The sequence below is a fragment of the Somniosus microcephalus genome, chromosome 1, assembly GCF_052327205.1.
Source record: "Somniosus microcephalus isolate GS21.2 chromosome 1, FLI_Smic_1.0, whole genome shotgun sequence".
In the NCBI taxonomy this organism is placed as follows: Eukaryota; Metazoa; Chordata; class Chondrichthyes; order Squaliformes; family Somniosidae; genus Somniosus; species Somniosus microcephalus.
The window spans coordinates 54208003-54229724 of NC_140987.1; the positions used below are offsets into that span (position 1 = coordinate 54208003).

General features: G+C 46.2%; 1 protein-coding gene across 1 annotated transcript in view; it reads left to right on the forward strand.

The window, feature by feature from the left end:
- cfap96 (cilia and flagella associated protein 96) overlaps window positions 1–21722 on the forward strand; it is an 83233-nt gene that overhangs the window by 29539 nt on the left and 31972 nt on the right. The window contains exon 4 of the mRNA XM_085981418.1: window positions 13372–13509. Within this exon, the coding sequence (XP_085837544.1) occupies window positions 13372–13509 (138 nt within the window). The remainder of the gene's footprint in view (window positions 1–13371; window positions 13510–21722) is intronic.

A 21722-nucleotide genomic window follows, 5' to 3' on the forward strand; every position in this document is an offset into this window, starting at 1 on the left:
TTCTCCCCTCCTGTGCAGCTGAGCCACTCGTAGTGCCATGGACTTGGCTGTTGCTGCATTCCCCTGAGAAACCATCTCCCCCAGCAGTAGCCAAAACAAAAAATCTGTTGGAGAGGGAGATGGACCTAGGGAACTCCTGCACGACCTTCCTAGTTCTCTTTGTACTCTGTCTGGCGGTCACCCATTCCCTGTCTGCCTGTGCACGCTTTACCTGCGGTGTGACCGCCTCGTTAAACGTGCTATCCACAAAGATCTTAGCTTCGCGGATGCTCCACAGTAACTCCAGCCGCAGCTCCAGCTCCGAAACGCGGATTTCGAGTAGCTGCAGCAGGAGACACTTCCTGCACATGTGTTCGCCCTGGACACAGAAAGTGTCCCTGAGTTCCCACATAGCACAGGAGGAGCACTGCAGGCTGCCGAGCTACCCTGCCATGTCCTAACCTTAACTTGCTCCCTTTACTTCCTTTAAATTAAAGAATATTAAATACACTAGGGACCTTACTTCACTTTAAACACTACTTACTCTAAACTAGAGACCTTACTTTTACTTCAACAACTGGACTGTAGAAATACTCACCAGGTCCTACTTACCAATCACCTCCTTCCCTGGTTGTGACGTCACTTTAGCGGTTTCGCAGTTGTTGTTGGACTGCTCCCGCTCTCGGACTCTTTCCCAACTCACAACACTCCTCAGCAGCGCACCTTTATGGGCGCTCCGCCTTCTCTCAGGTCCCGCTTCCGCTCCCACACAGGTCAGCCTCCTCCGGTGTCGGGCCTTCTCTGCCGCGCTCCTTTATGGCCGCTCCACCTTCTCTCAGGTCCCGCTGCCGCTCCCACACAGGTCCGCCTCCTCCTCCCAAAGCTGGGAACTGAATGTTCCAGGGTACTCAACATTTAGGAAGGACAGACAAAAAGAAAATGGAGGTGGCGTAGAGCTGTTAATAAGGGATGAGATCAGGACGGTAGGGATAAAAGATCTTGGTTTGGCAGATCATGATGTAGAACTGGAATCAGTTTGGGTGGAGCTAAGAAACAGCAAAGGGAAGAAAACATTGGTGGGAGTTGTGTATAGGCCACAAAACAGTAGTGGTAATGTAGGGCACAATATCAATCAAGAAATTAGAAGTGCATGTAACAACGGCAATACGGTAATCATGGGGGACTTTAATCTACATATTGACTGGGCAAAGCAAATTACAACTAATGGTGTGGAGGACGAGTTCTTGGAATGCATGTGAGATGGTTTCCTGGATCAGTATGTGGAGGAACAGGCTATTCTGGATCTGGTACTGTGTAATGAGAAAGGGCTGATCAATAATCTTGTGATAAAGGGGCCTTTAGGGACAAGTGACCATAATATGATTGAATTTTACATTAAGTTTGAGAGTGATGTAGTCCAATCTGAAACTAAGGTCTTAAATCTAAACAGAGTATGAGGGACAAGTTGGCCATGGTAGATTGGGAGACTACACTAAAAGGTATGAAGGTGGACATACAATGGCTAACATTCAAGGAAATAATGCATAATTTGCAACAAACATATATTCCTCTAGGGCATAAAAACTCAAAAGGAAAAGTGATCCAACCATGGCTAACAAAAGAAATTAAAGCTAGTATTAAGTCAAAGGAGGAAGCTTATAAAGTTGCCCGAAAAAGCGGTCAGCCTGAGGATTGGGACCTTTTTAGAAATCAGCAAAGGGGGACCAAGAAATTGATAAAGAAAGGGAAAATGGAATATGAGCACAAACTAGCGAAAAATATAAAAACGGATTGTAAAAGCTTCTATAGGTATGTGAAAAGGAAAAGACTGGCGAAGGCAAATGTAGGTCCTTTACAGTCAGAGACAGGAGAATTTATAATGGGGAATGAGGAAATGGCAGAGAAATTAAATAAACACTTTGTTTCTGTCTTCACGGAGAAAGACACAAAAAACCTCCCAGAAATACGAGAAAACCAAGGGTGTGACGAGAATGAGGAACTTAAAGAAATTATTATTAGTTAAAAAACAGTACTAGCAAAATTAATGGGACTAAAAGTCGATAAATCCCAAGGACCGGCTGACCTACATCCTAGGGTTTTCAAAGAGGTGGCCATTGGGATAGTAGACGCATTGGTTGCCATCTTCCAAAATTCTATAGATTCTGGAACGGTTCCTGCAGATTAGAGGATAGCAAATGTAACCCCTGTTGAGATACCGCGGCAAACGTGGGAGTCTAGACCAGAGTTGATGGAACACAACTGCTTTAATTTACATCATGGCAAAACAAGTGCTTAAAAAGCCCGCGCAACCACTTAAATACTCCCCAGACAGGCAGTGCTCCCGGCAGCCTGTCCCTGCGGGAAACAAGCTGCCGGAGGAAAGGGCCCATGGCTGGGGGCGGCTGCTGCCGGCAGTGCGCCTGCGTAAACTGTCCGTGCCGCCGTGAGCGGATTATGTCCAATGGTGGCGTGTCGCCACAGAGCTCCCCCCAGAATCCGCTTAGGAGGAGTGGACGAGTCGTGACGGTGGTCTAATGGTTCTGCCGAAGCGGCTCTGAGTGGCCGCCGGTCTAGTTGGTGGGGCCGGGCGGTTCGCCGCCAGCTGTGCTAGCTTGCTGGCGGGACGGCCTCTAGTTGGAGGTCGGGCCACGGGGACCTGTTCCCCTGGTTCTGTGTGTGCTGGTTTGAGTCGGCCGATGGAGACCGTTTCGACCCTGTCGCCGAGTCGCAGCTTGAAGACCTTGTCCCCGGTTTGTAGTACCTCGTACGGTCCGTCGTACGGGGGTCGCAGGGGTCCGCCGTGTGCATCGTTGATGCGCTATCAATTACTCATAAAAGACGGAGAGTTAGGAGAGTAACTAAAGGCTTTTATTAGCAAAGAACAGAGCATGCCTCTCGTGGTTGACTGGGTTCCAAGAAGGCAGGGGGCTGCAGGTCAATCACCTTTATACCTGGGCCTGTGGGTGGAGCCAGCCGAGACATGTTGAGGCATGCATAGGTACAACAGTGTGCAGCAACAACAACAACAGTGAATAACAATAACAGTGGTTTACCACAGTCGTGTCGCACGAAGACGAAGCATGCCTGCTGTAAGTTTGGCGGAACGTGAGGTGCGAGTTCGCCGTGTCGGTTGACCGGAAATGGGGCGAACTGTTGAGTGGAAGAGAAAGAGTTGAGCCGCTGCTGTTCGGCCGACCAAGGCGTGGTAGCCTCTGGGAGGAATTCGCCTGGTACGCGCAGCGGTTGTCCGTAGACTAACTCCGCTGCTGAGGACTGGAGGTCTTCCTTGACCGCGGTGCGTAGGCCTAGTAGCACCCACGGTAGGCGGTCAGTCCAGGTACTGTCCTGCAGGCTGGCACGGAGTGAGGCCTTGAGTGACCTATGGAAGCGTTCACACAGCCCGTTAGCCTGCGGGTGGTACGCCGTGGTTCGGTGGAGCGTCACCCCGAGGTTGCATGCTGTGGCCGTACAGAGTTCGGAGGTGAACTGGGCGCCTCTGTCGGAGGTTATATCGGCCGGTACGCCGAACCTCGTGACCCAGGTGTTAACGAACGCCCTGGCGATGTCGGCTGTGGTGGTGGAGGTCAACGGCACTGCCTCAGGCCAGCGTGTGTAGCGGTCGACTATCGTGAGAAGATAAGTTTGGCCTTGCGATGGTGGCAGAGGACCGACGATGTCGACGTGTACGTGGTCGAAGCGGCGGCTGGGTACCTCGAAGTCTCCCAGGGGTGCTTTTGTGTGCAGCTGCACCTTAGCCCGTTGGCAGGCGAGGCAGGAGTTGGCCCAAGTCCAAACATCTTTGCTGAGGCCGCGCCAGACGAAGCGCTGGGAGAGGAGTTTAACAGATGCGCGGGAACCCGGATGGGAAAGCCTATGGAGTGCATCGAAAATGCGGCGGCGCCAGGTTGCAGGGACGACCGGCCTGGGTTGGCCGAGTGAGACGTCGCAAGTGACTGCCGTGGCTTCGGGCCCGTGCGCGACCTTGGCTAGGCGTAGCCCTGGCAGGCTGGTAGCCGCCGAGAGGAGGTCTGGGTCCATGAGCTGGGCCGCTGCTAGTTGCGCGTAGTCGACCGCTAGGTGATTCGCGCAGATGGCGGGACAGGAAAGGCAGTCGGCGACAACGTTGTCTCTACCGGAGACGTGCTGGATGTCCGTGGTAAACTCGGACATGGCCGCGAGCTGACGTTGCTGCCTAGCGGACCAAGGGTTGGTGTTCTTGGCCATCGCGTATGTGAGCGGCTTGTGGTCCACGTACGCGGTAAAGGAGCAGCCCTCCAGGAGGAACCTGAAATGGCGGACCGACAGGTGGAGCACGAGGAGCTCGCGGTCGAAAGTAGAGTATTTGACCTCCGGGGGGCGCAGTTGGCAGCTGTAGAAGGCAAGTGGCTGCCACGCGCCATTGACCCACTGCTCGAACACGGCTCTGACCGCATGGTCAGAGGCATCGGTGGTGAGCGCAACCCGGGCATCGGCCCTCGGGTGCGCGAGCAGGGTGGCGTCGGTGAGCGCATTTTTGGTGGCGTTGAAGGCGGCTGACGTGTCAGCGGTCCAGACTACGGCCATCTTGCTGGATTTACCTCAAAGGGAATCGTATAGGGGCTTCATGAGGGCTGCAGCTCTGGGGATGAACCTGTTGTAAAAGTTCACCATCCCGAGGAACTCCTGGAGGCCCTTGATGGTTTTAGGGCGGGGGAATTGCTGGACGGCCTGCACCTTGTTGGGCAGGGGGACGGCTGAAATTTTTTAAGGAGCGCGGCCTTCAGATGTTCGTACTTGCCTTCCTCTGGTGGATCCTGCAGCGCTGCCCAAACCTTAGGGACTGTGGCGCAGGTGAGAGAGGCGACGAGGTAGTCGTACTTCGTGGCGTCGACTGTAATGCTTCTCAGCTGGAATCTGGACTCGGCTTGAACGAACCAGGCCTTGGCCAGGTTCTCCCAAAAGTCCGGTAGTTTAACCGTGACTGCGTTTGTATCCGCCATGCTAGCTTAGGATTCGTCCTGAGCGTCGGGGTCACCAGTGTTGAGATACCGCGGCAAACGTGGGAGTCGAGACCAGAGTTGATGGAACACAACTGCTTTAATTTACATCATGGCAAAACAAGTGCTTAAAAAGCCCGCGCAACCACTTAAATACTCCCCAGACAGGAAGTGCTCCCGGCAGCCTGTCCCTGCGGGAAACAAGCTGCCGGAGGAAAGGGCCCACGGCTGGGGGCGGCTGCTGCCGGCAGTGCGCCTGCGTAAACTGTCCGTGCCGCCATGAGCGGATTATGTCCAATGGTGGCGTGTCGCCACACCCCGCTATTTAAGAAAGGAGGGAGAGAGAAAACCGGGAACTACAGACCTGTTTGCCTCACATCAGTAGTTGGGAAAATGCTGGAATCTATTATAAAGGATGTATTAACTGGGCACTTAGAAACTAATAGCAAGATTGGGCAGAGTCAACATGGATTTATGAAAGGGAAATTCTGTTTGACAAACCTATTGGAGTTCTTTGAGGATGTAACTAGTGGAGTAGACAAAGGGGAAAGGGGAACTAGTAGATGTGGTGTATCTGAATTTTCAGAAGGCCTTCGATAAGGTCCCATGCAAGAGGTTGGTGAACAAAATTAGGGCACATGGAATTGGGGGTAATATACTAGCATAGATTGAGAATTGGTTAACAGACAGAAAACAAAGAGTAGGGATAAACGGGTCTTTTTCAGGATGGCAGGCTGTGACTAGTGGGGTATCGCAAGGATCAGTGCTTGGGCCCCAGCTATTCACAATCTATATCAATGATTTGGATGAGGGGACTAAATGTAACATTTCCAAATTTGCTGATGATACAAAGCTAGGTGGCAGTGTCAGTTGTGAAGAGGATGTGAAGAGGCTTCAGGGGGATCTCGACAGGCTCAGTGAGTGGGTGAGAACATAGCAGATGAAATATAATGTGGATACATGTGAAGTTATCCACTTTGGTAGAAAAAACAGAAAGGCAGCGTATTTCCTAAATGGTGAAAGATTGGGGAATGCAGATGCTCAAAGGGATCAGGGTGTCCTTGTACATGAGTCACTGAAAGTGAATGTACAGGTGCAGCAAGCCATTAGGAAGGCAAATGGTATGCTGGCCCTCATTACAAAAGGATTTGAGTACAGGAGTAAAGAAGTCTTACTCCAATTATATAGGGCCTTGGTGAGACCACACCTGGAGTACTGTGTACAGTTTTGGTCTCCTTACCTAAGGAAGCATATACTTGCCATAGAGGGAGTGCAACAAAGGTTCACAAGATTGATTCCTGGGATGGCGGGTCTGTCATATGAGAAGAGATTGAGTAAACTAGGTCTCTATTCTCTTGAATTCAGAAGAGTGAGAGGGGATCGCATTGAAGCATACAAAATTATTACAGGGCTTGATAGGGTGGATGCTGGGAGAATGTTTCCCTTGGCTGGGAATTCTAGAACCAGGGGCCACAGCCTCAGGATAAAGGGTAGGCCATTCAGGACTGAGATGAGAAGACATTTCTTCACACAGAGGGTGGTGAATTTTTGGAATTCTCTACCCCAGAGGGCTGTGGAGGCTCAGTCATTGGGTATATTGAAAACAGAAGTCGATAGATTTCTGTCTAGTAAGGGCATCAAGGGATATGGCGATAGGGCCGGTGAATGGAGTTCAGGCAGAAGATCAACCATGATCTCATTGAATGGCGGAGCAGACTTGAAGGGCCGAATGGCCTACTCCTGCTCCTATTTCTTATGTTAAACTAGATGTAGTAATTAGTTAAAAACTAAACTATAAACTAAGTTAACTAAATGTATAGGCCCAGAAATTCGGGACGGAGGCTTCCTGCGGGTGCAAGCCTCCGACCTGCACTTACCTTGCGCGCCGGCCATTGTGCTGTGGGCCCGCGTGGGATTCCGATCCTGGGCCTCCTCCAACTGCCGGCGCGCAGTGTTTGCATATCCCAGGGGCGCAGTTAGTTCGAAGCGTCCTCTGGGATCATGGAGAGCCAATGGTAGCAGGGAATGCCCATTCATAAATTTGACAGGAAGAGCTGTCAAAACTATAAATACAATTCAGCCCCAAAACATAACTAAAACTTCAAATACATTTTTTTTTAATCACATTTTTAAAATAACTATAAATTACATAAAATAACTATTTTATACAATAATTTAAATTTTTGAAAAAATTAATTACAGTTTCTAACGGGGCTAAAAATAAACGTAACTTTCTTTAAAGTATTTAAAAATAATAAACCTGTGGAAAAATGTTTTAATTTTACTTAATTCACCACTTACCTTGTTAAAAGCAGGCCTTGCGACTGCTTTTTACAAGCGTAGCTCCTGGAGACTTACCCTCCTGGAGAAACCTGCAAAAAAAACGTAAGTTCCAGGCGCACGCGCTGCCTCTCCGGCGCACGCATTCGACCTGTGAACCCCTTCCTTTAAGGGAACGGAAGTTCCGGTTTCCCGCGCATGTGCAGTGCATGCACAAAACCAGCACTTTCGTTGGGCCTACGCGTGAATACCCAGCACATACTCACGTGTGGGGACCCGAATTTCTGGGCCATAATCTTTAATTAATTAAATAACTAAAACAAGGTTATATAGGGATGCCAGTGCAGGTGGTGTGCTGCAACTGCAGCATGTGGGAGTCTGTGAAAAGCATTGCAATCCCGTACGACCATATCTGCAGTAAATGCCTGCATCTCAAGCAATTTCAGCTCAGAGTTGTTGAGCTGGAGTCCGAGGTACAGACATTGAAAGAAAGAAAGACTTGCATTTATATAGCACCTTTCCAAAATGTTTTACAGCCAATGAAGTACTATTTGAAGCGTAGTCACTGTTGTAATGTGGGAAACGCGGCAGCCAATATGTGCACAGCAAGGTCCCACAAACAGCAATGTAATAATGACCAGATAATCTGTTTTTTTGTTATGTTGGTTGAGGATAAATATTGGCCAGGACACCAGGGATAATGCCCCTGCTCTTATTCGAAATAGTGCCACAGTATGTTTTACATCCACCTGAGAGAGCAGACAGGGCCTTGGTTTAACATCTCATCTGAAAGATGGCACCTCTGACAGTGCAGCACTCCCTCAGCACTGCACTGGAGTATCAGGCTAGCTTTATCTGCTCAAGTTCCTGGAGTGGGACTTGAACCCACAACCTTCTGACTCAGAGGCGAGTGTGCTACCAACTGAGCCACAGCTGACACCAGGGGTTTCAGGGAGGAGGCGAATTAGTGGTCAGGGACAGGAGGGTGTGAATGCAACTCACGTAGTTAAGGGGACCCCAGGTGCAGTGCTGGAGGAGCCTTGGCCTTTGTCCTTATCCAACAGATATGAGGTTCTTGCTGCCTGTTTGGATTAGGGCAAAGGCGGCAGGGTTGATGAGCAAACTGACCATGGTACCGTGGTACAGGAGGCCATTCAAGTGGGGGGAGTGAAAAGGAATGTTGTATTGGTAGGGGACAGTATAGTCAGGCAGATAGATACTGTTGTCTGCAGCCGCAACCGGGAGTTCCGAAGGCTACGTTTCCTGCCCAGTGCCAGGGTTAAGGATACCTCTTCGTGGCTGGAGAAGAAGTTAGAGTCGGAGGGGGAAGATCAATTGTCATGGTCCACGTAGGAACCAAAGACATAGGTAGAACTAGGGAAGAGGTTCTGCTGAGAGAGTTTGAGGGGCTAGGGTCCAAATTAAAACGCAGAACCTCAAAGGTAATAGTGTCTGGATTGTTACCTGAGCCACGTGCAAATTGGCATAGTGACAACAGATCAGAGGGTTAAATGCGTGGCTCAAAGAGTGGTGTGGGAGGAAGGTGTTTTGATTCATGCGGCACTTGCACCAGTATTGGGGAAAGAGGGAGCTGTTCCGTTGGGACGGACTCCACTTAAGCCAGGCTAGGACCAGTGTCCTGGTGAATCAAATAACCAGGGCTTTAAACTAAAAAAGGGGCAGAGGGGTCAGGTGAGGGGTAATTTAGAAATACAAAAAGAAAAGTCAAGGCAATGGAGCAGTGTAGCGATTCGCGCAAAGATAAGCCAGGAAGGGATAGAGAGTTTAACAGTAAAAGTGCATCAGAGAATAAGGTGAAAGCAGGGTATAATAATAATAATAATAATAATAATAATCAACTTTATTGTCATTGTTAGTGCACAAGTGCAGTACAACGAAATGTAGGCTTGTGGCTCCCGAGAGTGTACATTTAGATTAAGACATTTAAACATTCAACATTCATTTGGCTTGTAATACATTAACATAAACATAATAAAGTGCATTGGCAGATGTGCAGGCTTTAGAGTTTATTTGTGGAGTTCAGTAGGATGACAGCCCTGGGAAAGAAGCTGTTCCTAAATCTGGTCGTTCGGGTGCGAATGCATCTGTAGCGTCTCCCAGATGGCAGGAGGGCGAACAGACTGTGGCTGGGGTGGGTAGGGCCTTTGATGATGGTCCGTGACCTCCGTAAACAGCGTTTCTGGTATATGTGCTCTATGGTCGGTAGCCGGGTGTCGGTAATGCGTTGGGCAGTTTTGACTACCCGCTGCAGGGCTTTCCGGTCATAGTAGCTACAGCTGCCATACCATACTGTGATACAGTTCGTCAGGATATAATGGTCAAAAGTTAAAATTAAAGGCTCTTTATTTGAATGCACGAAGCATTCACAACAAGGGATCTACAAGAAATGAAAGCAACCTAAATATAAATGAAACAGGAAAGGAGAACATAAGAAAGACTGAACTAAGGGAGGACATAGATGACCAGGGAATAAATAGAGTTATAGAACAGGAGTGTAAAAAGATGGTTAAAAATAAAGTGAGAGGAACTGCTATTAAACTGTCTGTACAGCAATGCACACAGTGCCCTTTATAAAACAGAGGAACTGGAGGCAATAATACGTTGCGAGGTACCAGATATAGTAGGGATTACTGAGACATGGCTATAGGAAAATCAGGACTGGGAATTAAACATTGCAGGGAACAACATATTTAAAAAAGATAGAGGGTAAAAGGGGAGGTGGAGTAGCTGTACCTATTGGAGATAACATAATGGCAGTAGAAAAAAGTGGCACAGCTATCAGTAGCACAAAATAGAATCCATGTGGATATAAATAAAAGATAATAAAGGATCAATCACACTAATGGGGTAATCTACAGACCACATAATAGTGGAAGGGAGGTGAAGGAAGAAATAAGCAAAGAAACTGGAGAAATTAGTAAAAAACATAGAATAATAATCATGAGGGATTTCAACTACCACAAAATTAATTGTCCAGAAGAGGTATGTAAAGGGGATAAGGGAATAGAGTTCCTACATTGTGTACAGGACTCCTTTCTAACCCAATATGTAAGAAGCCCGATGAGGGAGGATTCGCTACTGGATCTAGTAATGGGGAATGAACCAGAGCAGATAAGGGAAGTAAAAGTAGGGGAACATCTAGGCAATAGTGATCATAATATAATACGCTTTAAGATAATAATTGAGAAGGACATAAGTATGTCGAAGACCAGGGTAATAGATTGGAGAAAAGCCAATTTTTGAGGTGCTGAGAATAGAACTTGGGAAAATAAAATGGACAACAATATTGGCAAACAATGATGCAGAATAGCAATGAGAAAGAAAGAAAAGAAAGAAAGACTTGCATTTATGTCATGCCTTTCACAACCACTGGATGTCCCAAAGCACTTTACGGCTAATGCGATACTTTTTGAAGTGTAGTCACTGTTGTAATGTAGGAAACGCGGCAGCCAATTGCGCACAGCAGCTCTATGACTCCCACAAAGAACAATAAGATAATGACCAGATAATCTGTTTTAGTGATGTTGATTGCGGGATAAATATTGGCTAGGACATCGGGGATAGCTTCCCTTCTTCGAAATAGTGCCATAGGATCTTTTACGCCCATCTGAGAGGGAAATATCTAAAACGGTGTTCAACAGAGTCCAGGAAAAAGATATTCTGCTGAAAAACAAGAACAAGATAAACACTAATGAGACACCATGGATGATTAAAGACATAAGGGAAAAATTGAAGGTTAGGAAAGAGGCATACACTAAGTACATGGACAGCAGGGGAGAGCATGACAAGGGAGAATACGAAGAGATTAGGAGAGAAGTAAAAAAAAACAATTAGAAAGGCAAAGAGGGACTATGAAATTAAATTATCAAGGAACATAAAACAAAATAGTAAAATATTTTACAGGCACATAAATTAAAAAATGGCAAGCCGGGATGGGAATAGGGCCACTAAGGGACGGTCAGGATAAAATCACAGGCAGCGATAGCGAAATGGCAGAAATATGAAATAATTACTTTGCTTCAGTATTTACCAGGGAGACAGATCAAGTGGACATGACATCGGAAGATGAGATTAGAAATAATATAACCGCATTTAAAATAAAAAGAGGAGAAATATTAATTAAACAAATCAAACTCAAAGAGGATAAAACCCCTGGTCTGGATGGATTACATCCGCATATTTTAAAAGAATCTAGGGAAGAGATAGCAGAGGCACTATTACAAATATTTAATAATACAGGAGACTTTGTGATGTCCGGCACCGACGGGACCGGCGTGTTGCCGATCTATAAAAACTTCCGGAGATACAAACTTAATGTTGCAACATACGGAGCTTTTCATCTCCGTATCTGACAACAAACACTGTTGCTCAGCAACAGCTTGTAAACACTCGGCCGTGGTTTGGAAGCGTCTCTGAAGCTGTTGCTAAGATACAGAGACGCTTTCCAGAGCCTGCCGTACCTGACCACAAACACTGTTGCTCAGCAACAGCTTGTAAACACTCGGCCCAGTAGCTTGGAAGCGTCTCTGAAGCTGTTGCTAAGCTACAAAGACGCTTTCCAGAGCCTGCCTGTGAAAAGAATGCTAGGAGAAGAAAAAAAACCTACCCAAAACGGCTGCTGACTTCTGCCGTTAGATCGAGGTTTCCGGACATACAACCTCCGGATAAACTAAAGTTTCCTGTATATTAGAAAAAGGTGTCGTGCCAGAGGACTGGCAGATAGCTAACGTAATACCGATATTTAAGAAGGGGGATAGAACATGTCCAGTAAACTATAGACCAGTCAGCTTAACATTGGTGGTAGGAAAAATAATGGAATTCCTACTAAAGGAAAAAATAGAAGAGCATCTAGAACCCAAAAATATAATAATGAATAGTCAGCATGGATTTTTCGATTGCATAGCAGTTCAAATTCATTCTCGCTCTGCTGGTAGCGCCCCTGTGCCGCCCTGCTTAGGTCATTAGCGTTTGATTTAGCAATCCAGCTCGTCCCAGGAGTGCTAAAAGCCAATTTAGGAAAACCTCAGACTCATTAGCGCCTGGCGCTAATTTTTCACGATTTCAAAATTTAGCACCACAAATGGGGCGATACCGAATTTCTCCCCCTAAAAGCTTTAAACGGAACATTTAATTTTTAAGTTGAATTTGTTTTTTTTTTATCACTAATCTCGGTATTGGTGCTCCTATCATCTCAGCACTTTTTAGGCTGAGGAGCTGAAACAATCAGCCTTGGCTCCGGACAAACCTGTTGCTTATTGCTTTCGGTGGGAGTGGAAGGTGGGAACCAAGTCGAAAGAAACAATGATGGTGTTGCAGTGCCTAAACTTTGGAAATGTTCCTTGATGGCGAGCCCAGTCTCTACATGGTGAAGTTTTTTAAACTCTTTAATTTACATTAAAAAAATTAGATAGATGTAAAATGGAGGGGTCAGTGGTGGGTTTCACAGATAAGCTCAATCCTGTCCTTTGCCTATGCCCATTTTTGTGAATTCCCAGCAGGGCTCGTTAGATCACAGTCAGGAGTGGTAACCCTGGTCAATTTTCTCTAGCCAGATGCCATGAGGCCTGAGATCAGGCAACACCTTCCACACTAACGATTGAACCCTGAACCTTCCTGATCAGTACGGGTTAGTAACACACCAAACCACTAAACTATCAAGGGAGCTGATATTTTTTATTTTAATGCAAAATCTGCTAAGTGTTTGCACGGGTGCTTATAGAGCTGCTGAAAGTTTGTTGGTTAACAGCAGTTCTTTGAGGTAGGGAGAAGATACTGGTTTTCCAAATTGGTGCTTTTAGGGTAAATGTTGTGGAGAGTCCCCACACTGCCGGTGTGGCCATATGTGAAGCTAGCTCACTAAAATCAATGGACGGAAAAATCGCAGGCACCATTTCCTCCAGGTTGCTTGTCCACTAAGATCAACGGACAGGAAATTGCCAGCAGTGCGTCCATGATATTCCAAAAAGTGCTGGCCTTGCAAAATTTGCTCTTCAGCGTTGTCCACTGATTTGATTGTTTATTATGATTGTTATTTTCACAAATGCTTTATGGAAGCTAATTTATTATCAGTATCATGCTAAAATGTTTTACACACTACTGCCTTGTATTTATTTAGGTCTGGATTGGGCAGTTACTATGGAACAATCGGTGGTTCAGTGAAAGCATTCAGCGGGGCGGCAAAGACGAAGCCTCCATTTGTTCCAGAAAATAAAAATATTTATACCAGTCCTGGAAAAAAAGGAACTGGCTATGGGTAAGTTAATATTTCATGGTGATTGAGACGTGACACTTTTTATATCCCTATTTAAAAATTCCAAAGCCAATTGTTATGCCAGCTGATCAAAAACATTTAGCAATTTCTTTATTTACAGACTTGTCTTTCTTCTCCCCCACCTTGCTTGACTTCTCTTCACCAGGCACTGACTCGTGCAGTGATATAGTTCCACAAGGAAGCTATTTGGCTGTGGAAGGTGAAAGGGAGTAAAATCACAGCCAAGTTGTACCTTGCCTTTGTGATGTCCACACACCTGCACTGTTCAGCAGACGTTACTGAATGGTAATCAGGAACGGTAACCCTTGCTATTTTGTCCTTCACTCTTTCAGGGAGGCGGAGGCCAATTGTAGCACTCTTATTGCCACTAATATTTTGAGAAATAAATATATATATGTACACACATACACTTAATAATGCTTATCTTACTATAGAAAAACCATAGACTCAGGCCTAGAAATTGGATATAGCCACTAAACGGGCAGTGTTAAGGCCTAACGATGTTAAGCTGCATCACCTCAAAATGGTCAAGGTAGCACGCAAAATTTGTGCGCATGTAGGGGGTTTTGGTTTGGGGCTTGTGTCTGGTCAGTCAGTCGTGTGCCTGAGCTGCCCCAGCCCCGTGCGGTTCGAATCGCTTCCCCTTTTGGTTCTGAGCACCAGACTTATTTACAAGTAGCGATATAGACAAACGAGACCAGTGGTTTGGTGCAAAGAAAACCAATGTTTATTAAAATAGAGAAACAATTACTATACAGAGAAAATCACTATGGATGCAACACAATTACACTTAGCGGGGGAGGAGAAATGGACACATCGAGGGAAAATGACTAAAATGACACTTTAGCAATTCCCCTTAACTCCCACCCTTTACACCTATCTAGATTGTCTTGTAATGGGCCAGAAAATTGATGCTCACCAGTCTAGGATGTTGAAACGCCTGCTCCGTGCCCTGTTGCCTGCCGATGTTCTAGGATTTCACTGCCCCAAAACAGAGATACCCTAGTAATTCAAACGTAACTGCGGGTATCCTACTTCCCTGGACGGGCTCTTCGTCGACGATCCTCTCACATCAGGGCACCGGAGGTGAGGTGGGAGAGAGAGCGAGAGAGATGGCTTTCTGAGGGACTAGTTATACCCTTCCCGGTAGCCCTTATCTCCCGCCAGATCAGCTCATTTCTTTGTCTGATCTGGACGTGTTAAAACTCATACAAAGGGTATCGATCTGGGCCCATCGACCTGGATGGCCGGTTAATCGGTTTTAAACATCTTATCAGTGTTCCCCTTTGTCCAACTGGTTTCCTGATGGGGCCATTCCAGTCTGAATGCCCCGTTGATCGTTTGTAAACAGTGTTGGATGTTCTCTAACGAAGGTCTGAAATGCAGCTAAGCTTGTCCTATTACATATTGAATAGGCCTTGCCTGCTCTTGATTGCTTGTGCAAACAACCTTGATGGGTTTTAATCAGAGGCCCGAATGCCACTGGGTTTGCTTCTCATGCATAAATGCAGAAGGTCTGTCTGCATTCGAGTTTCTGGAAAGTTCCTTCTCACAGTCATCGGAACCCAAGTTTGTGAGTCCAAACTGAAACTTACAGGCCTTGGCCACGAGGCTGACCGCAGCCATCTTGTTGAGCCCTGGATTTTAAACTCAGTCCACCCAGGGTTTCTTTACTAAACCAAAAGTAAATCTTCGGGGGAGACATGAAATTTGCGAATCCATTCACGCACTACACCTTAACATGATTATAGTCATGATTTCAGGGCTGAAACTGCTGCTCTTTGGTTTAACGCTCAACAGGTGGACTAATATCGGGCCAGTCTAATTCTCAGTCATGTGTGGCACAGGCTTTATTAAGTACTTAAAGGGGAGGTGCATTGATGCTACAGCACCTGATTGTCAAGTCAGTTCCAACTGCAGCGACCAGAAGAAGAAGATGAAGAAGGAAGATTAAGGTACTCCAAAGCCATGGCAGAGCGTCCTCAAAGGGAAGGAGCCCAGAGATTTTCTGATGCAGTTCTGGAGGCCCTGGTTGTGGCTGTGGAGAGAAGGTGGGCTGTCCTCTTCCCACAGACTGGAAGGAAGCCCTCGCCACACACCTCGCGAAGGCTGTGCAGGAGATAGCCGCCCATGTCATGGTCAGCACTGTGGTGCCTAGGTCGGCCATCCGGTGCCGAAAGAAGTTTAATGACCTCACACAAGTGGTCAAGGTGAGTGAGGGCTTCAGCAATTGCCATATCCCATCATTTGCACCACAAGCCTCACAACTGCTCAGTACATCACACCCCCAGCACTCACCTACCAACAATCGCTACCTATCAACATTCGCACCTCACAATCAGCGTTTCACTTTACCCTCACAACCTTACCACTGCTGCAACACTCACACTCACATCTCACACCTTGCACACAATGTCAGCTATTCAAATATGACAACCACATCACCCAAACACATTGCACTACACTCACTCACACACTTCTCTTTCTCTTGCAGGCCAATGTGGCTCATAACCGGAGGGAGCAGCAGCAGACAAGTGGGGAGCAAGCTGACATCCAGGACCTCAGCCAGCTAGAGGAGAGAGTTCTGCAGATAATTGGGTGTAGGATCGTAGAAGCTGTGGCAACTGGTGAGGTTGAACTCCTTGGAGACAACAAGGGTATGGTCATTCCTAATCCTTATTCTCACATCGCACTTCCCCCTCATCACACAATCTCTTCTCACTTTCAAGCTACTGATGCTGTATGCATGCATATCTTGCTTCCCACCCTCCCCTCACCATAACCCGACTCTTGTGCCTTTCTGATTTTAGATAATCAACAAGCACCGGAGCAGCCTGTCCCCCGAGGCGATGCATGAGCGCGAGGGGGGAGAAGAAGAGGAAGAAGACACAGCGTCACTGCATCTGTCACTCGTAGACACCAGCTCAGAAACTGGCACTAGCCACTAGACTTTAGAGGCTAGTGTAGTAGCAGGATCTGCACGGGGAGTATGAGCAGCTAGGGGCCAAATTAAAAAGCAGAACCACAAGGGTAGTAATCTCTGGATTACTACTTGAACCACAAGCAAATTGGTATAGGGTCAATAAGATCAGAGAGTTGAATGCGTGGCTTGAAGATTGGTGTGGGAGAAATGGGTTTCGATTCATGGGGCACTGGCACCAGTACTGGGGAAAGAGGGAGCTGTTCCATTGGGACGGGCTTCACTTGAACCAGGCTGGGACCAGTGTCCTGGCGAATAGAATAACTAGAGCGGTAGATAGGGCTTTAAGCTAAATAGTGGGGGGGAAGGTTCAGATGAAGGGGAATTTAGAAAGTCAAAGAGAAAGGAGAAGGCAAGAGTGCAGGGTAGCGACAGGGGTAATGATAACCAGAGTGTGACAGGAAGAGACAGAGCATACAAACATAAGAGTGTACCAGCAAATAGAGTCAGAGTAGGGGAAAATGGTAAAAGGACAAAATTAAAGGCTTTTTATCTGAATGCACGCAGCATTCATAACAAGATAGATGAGTTGACGGCACAAATAGAAATAAATGGGTATAATCTGATAGCCATTACAGAGACGTAGCTGCAAGGTGACCAAGGCTGGTGTATTTGACATTTCGTAAGGATAGGCAGAAAGGAAAAGGTGGAGGGGTAGCTCTGTTAGTAAAGGATGAGATCAGTACAGTGGTGAGAAATGATATTGGCTCAGAAGATCAAGATGTAGAATCAGTTTGGGTGGAGATAAGAAATAGTAAGGGAAAGAAGTCACTGGTGGGAGTAGTCTATAGGCCCCCTAACAGTAACTACACTGTAGGACAGAGTATAAATCAAGAAATAATGCGGGCTTGTAAGAAAGGTACTGCAATAATCATGGGCGATTTTAATCTTTATATAGATTGGACAAATCAAATTGGCAAGGGTAGCCTTGAGGACAAGTTCATAGAGCGTATTCGGGATGGTTTCTTACAGCAATATATTGTGGAACCAACCAGGGAGCAGGCTATTTTAGATCTGGTAATGTGCAATGAGACAGGATTAATTAATGATCTCATAGTAAAGGATCCTCTAGGGAAGAGTGATCATAGCATGATAGAATTTGAAATTCAGTTTGAGGGTGAGAAACTTGGGTTTGAAACTAGTATCCTAAACTTAAATTACAGCAATTACAAAGGTATGAAGACAGAGTTGGCTAAAGTTGACTGGGAAAATAGATTAAAGGGTAAGACGATAGATAAGCAGTGGCAGATATTTAAGGAGATATTTCATAACTCTCAGCAAAGAATTATTCCAGTGAGAAAGAAAGACTATGAGAAGGATGAACCATCTGTGGCTAACTAAGGAAATTAAGGATGGTATCAAATTGAAAGAAAAGGCATGTTGCGAAGATTCGTGGTAGGCCAGAGGATTGGGAAATTTATGACTAAAAAAAATAATGAAGAGGGAGAAGATAGATTATGAGAGTAAACTAGCAAAAAATATAAAAACATACAGTAAGAGCTTCTACAGGTATATAAAAAGGAAGAGAGTAGCTAAAGTAAATGTTGGTCCCTTAGAGGATGAGACTAGGGAATTAATAATGGGAAACAGGGAAATGGCAGAGACGTTGAACAAATATTTTGCATCAGTCTTCACAGTAGAAGACACTAAAAGCATCCCAATAATAATTGATAATCAAGGGGCTATAGGGAGGGAGAAACTTAAAACAATCACTATCACTAAAGAAAAAGTACTTGGCAAACTAATGGGACTAAAGGCTGACAAGTCCTCTGGACCTGATGGCCTGCATCCTAGGGTCTTAAAAGAAGTGGCTGCAGAGATAGTGGATGCGTTGGTTGTAATCTACCAAAATTCCCTGGATTCTGGAGAGGTCCCAGCGGATTGGAAAACTGCAAATGTAACGCCCCTATTCAAGAAAGGAGGGAGACAAAAAGCAGGAAACTATAGACCAGTTAGCCTAACATCTGTCATTGGGAAAATGCTGGAATCCATTATTAAGGAAGAAATAGCAGGGCATTTAGAAAATCATAAGACAATCAAGCAGAGTCAACATGGTTTTATGAAAGGGAAATTGTGTTTTGGCAAATTTACTAGAGTTCTTTGAGGATGTAACGAGCAGGGTGGATAAAGGGGAACCAGTAGATGTAGTGTATTTGGATTCTACCCTATATTCCAATATCCAGGTCATTTATATATCAAAAAAAGCAGTGGCCCCAGCACTGACCCTTGGGGAACACCACTGTTTACCATTCTCCAGTCTGAAAAACAACCATTTACCACAATTGGCCGTTAAGCCAATTCCTTATCCAAGCTGCCACTGGCCCACCTATTCCATGAGCCTCAATTTTGTTAACCAGCCTTCTATGTGGTACTTTGTCAAACGCCTTCCGAAAATCCATGTAGACAACATCCACTGCATTCCCTTCATCAATCCTCTCTGTTACTTCAAAAATTCAATTAGATTAGTCAAACACGATCTGCCTTTTACAAATCCATGTTGGCTCTCCTTAATTAGCTTAAACCTCTCCAAGTGCCCGTTAATTTTTTCCTTGATTATTGTTTCTAAAACTTTACCCACCACTAATGTTAAACTGACCGATCTGTAGTTACTAGGATTGTCCTTATACCCTTTCTTGAACAATGGTGTCACATTTGCCACTTTCCAATCCTCAGGCACCTCTCCCGCATCTAGGGAAGATTGGAAAATTATGGCAAGCCCTTCCACTATCTCCTCCCCCAATTCCCTTAGCAACCTGGGATGCAAGCCATCTGGACCGGGAGACTTGTCCACCCAGCCTTTCTAGTACATCCTGTCTATCAATTTTCACCCCTTCCATTGCTTCTAACTTTTCCACTTCTACCGATATTTTGTCAGCATCCACCTCCTTAGTAAACACCGATACAAAGGAACTCATTGAGTAATCTAGCCTTGCCCTATGCCTCTAAGCATATATCACCTTCTTTGTCTCTAATAGGCCGCACCCCGCCTCTTACTACCCGCTTACTGTTTACATGCCGGTAGAAGATTTTTGGGTTCCCTTTTACAGTATAGTAATCGCCATTCTACTCTCATATTCAATCTTTGCCAATCTTATTTTCATCTTCACATCCCCTCTCAACTTTTTGTATTTGGTCTGGTTCTTCCTTGAAGAATTTACCTGACATGCATCATACACCCTCTTTTTTTGTTTCATCATCTTCGCCATCTCCCTCATCATCCAAGGAGCCCTTGCTTTGGTTTCCTTACCCTTCCCTCTTATTGGAATGTACCTAGCCTGTACGTGGAACATTTCCTCCTTAAAGACCACCCATTGTTCCATTACAGTTTTTCCTGTCAGTCTTTGGTTCCATTTTACCTTGGCTAGATCTTTTTGCATCCCATTGAAGTTAGCCCTATTCCAGTTTAGAAGTCCCCCTCTAGATTGTTCCTTGCTCCTCTCCATTGCTAATCTAAATCTTATGATACGATGATCGTACCCAAGTGTTTGTGGACCTGGCCCACCTTATTCCCCAGCACCAGATCCAGCAATGCCTCCTTCCTAGTTGGGCCAAGAACATATTGGTCAAGGAAATTCTCCTGAACACATTTCAGAAACTCCTCCCCCTCCTTCCCCTTTACCCTAGCATTATCCCAATCGATATTTGGGTAATTAAAATCCCCTAATATCACCACTCTATAGCTCTTGCATATCTCTGCGATTTCCCTGCAGATTTGCTCCTCTATCTCCCGCTCGCTATTTGGAGGCCTATAGAATACCCCAATAGCATGATCATACCCTTTTTGCTCCTCAACTCTAACCAAATGGATTCTGTCCTTGTCCCCTCAAGAATATCCTCCTTTCCCAACACTACAATATCTTCCTTAATCAGCACTGCCACCCCACCTTTTTTTCCTTTCCTATCTTTTCTGAACACCTTGTAGCCTTGAATATTAAGTGCCCAGTCCTCACCGTTTTTGAGCCACGTTTCCGTTATTGCCACAACATCATATTGCCACATGGCTAATTGTGCTTGTAGCTCACCAACCTTATTCGCCACACTTTGTGCGTTTACGTACATGCATTCTAAAGCCATTTTTGAATTTTTCGTTGTCTTTCTTAGTCTGCTCCTATCTAATATGGTACTACTACCACCTCTAGTACTATCTTCTCTAGTACTATCCAACACACTCACTTTTTTATGCACCTTATTCCTCTTTTCTACTCCTATATGCTGGTGCCCCTTCATTGGAATTGGAGTCTGATGAGCCATTCATGGACAGCCCATCTGGAAGGCAGATTGGCTGCCTGCCTCTTCCCTCCCTCCTCATCCTCTTCCTCCTCCTTTTCCTCCTCCTCCTCTCCCTCATCATCCTCCTGAGGTGGTGCGCAATCCCTGATGGCAAGGGCTGCGCCCTCATGATGGCCAAGTTGTGAAGCATGTAGCAGACCACCATGAAATGGTACACCCCTCCAGCGTGTACTGGAGGGCTCCTCCCAAGTGGTCAAGGCAGCGGAGCCGTTGCTTTAGCAGCTCGATGGTCTGCTCGATGATGTTCCTGGTGGAAGCATGGCTCTCATTATAAGAGTGCTGGGCACAAGTGATGGGGTTGCAGAGGGGAATCATGAGACAGGTGGAAGATTGCTGGCACACCGGACTGACGCAGGATGAAGGCATCATGGCTGCCGTCAGGATAGCGGACATTGATCATCAGGAAGCGCTGGGCATGGTCGCACACCAACTGCACATTAAGAGAGTGGTAGCCTTTGCGGTTATGGAAGATATCAGGATTGTTATATAGCACCTGCAAAGTCACCTGGGTGCAGTCCATGGCGCCCTGCACCATGGAGAAGCTGGCTATCCTGGCAAAGCCACATGTGCGCTTGTCCTGCTTCCCTCTGCTCAGAGAGAAGACAATGCAGTCCCTTCTCCTGGTATAGAGAGCCTCAGTGACCTCCCAGATGCAGTGATGGATGGCAAACTGTGAGATATTAGCTATGTCTTCTGCTGCAGACTGGAAGGATCGACTGGTGAAGAAATTGAGGGCCACGGTGACCTTGACTACCACTGGGAGAGCCGTATTCGCCCTGCTCTCAGGCTGCAGGTCTGGTTGCAGGAGTTGGCAGGGTTCTGTGACCACCTCCTTGGTGAAGCATAGCCTCCTAATACACTGCTCCTCGCTTAAACGGATAAAAGAGAAGTGCTCTCGGAAGACCCTAGGTGGGTAAGGTCTCCT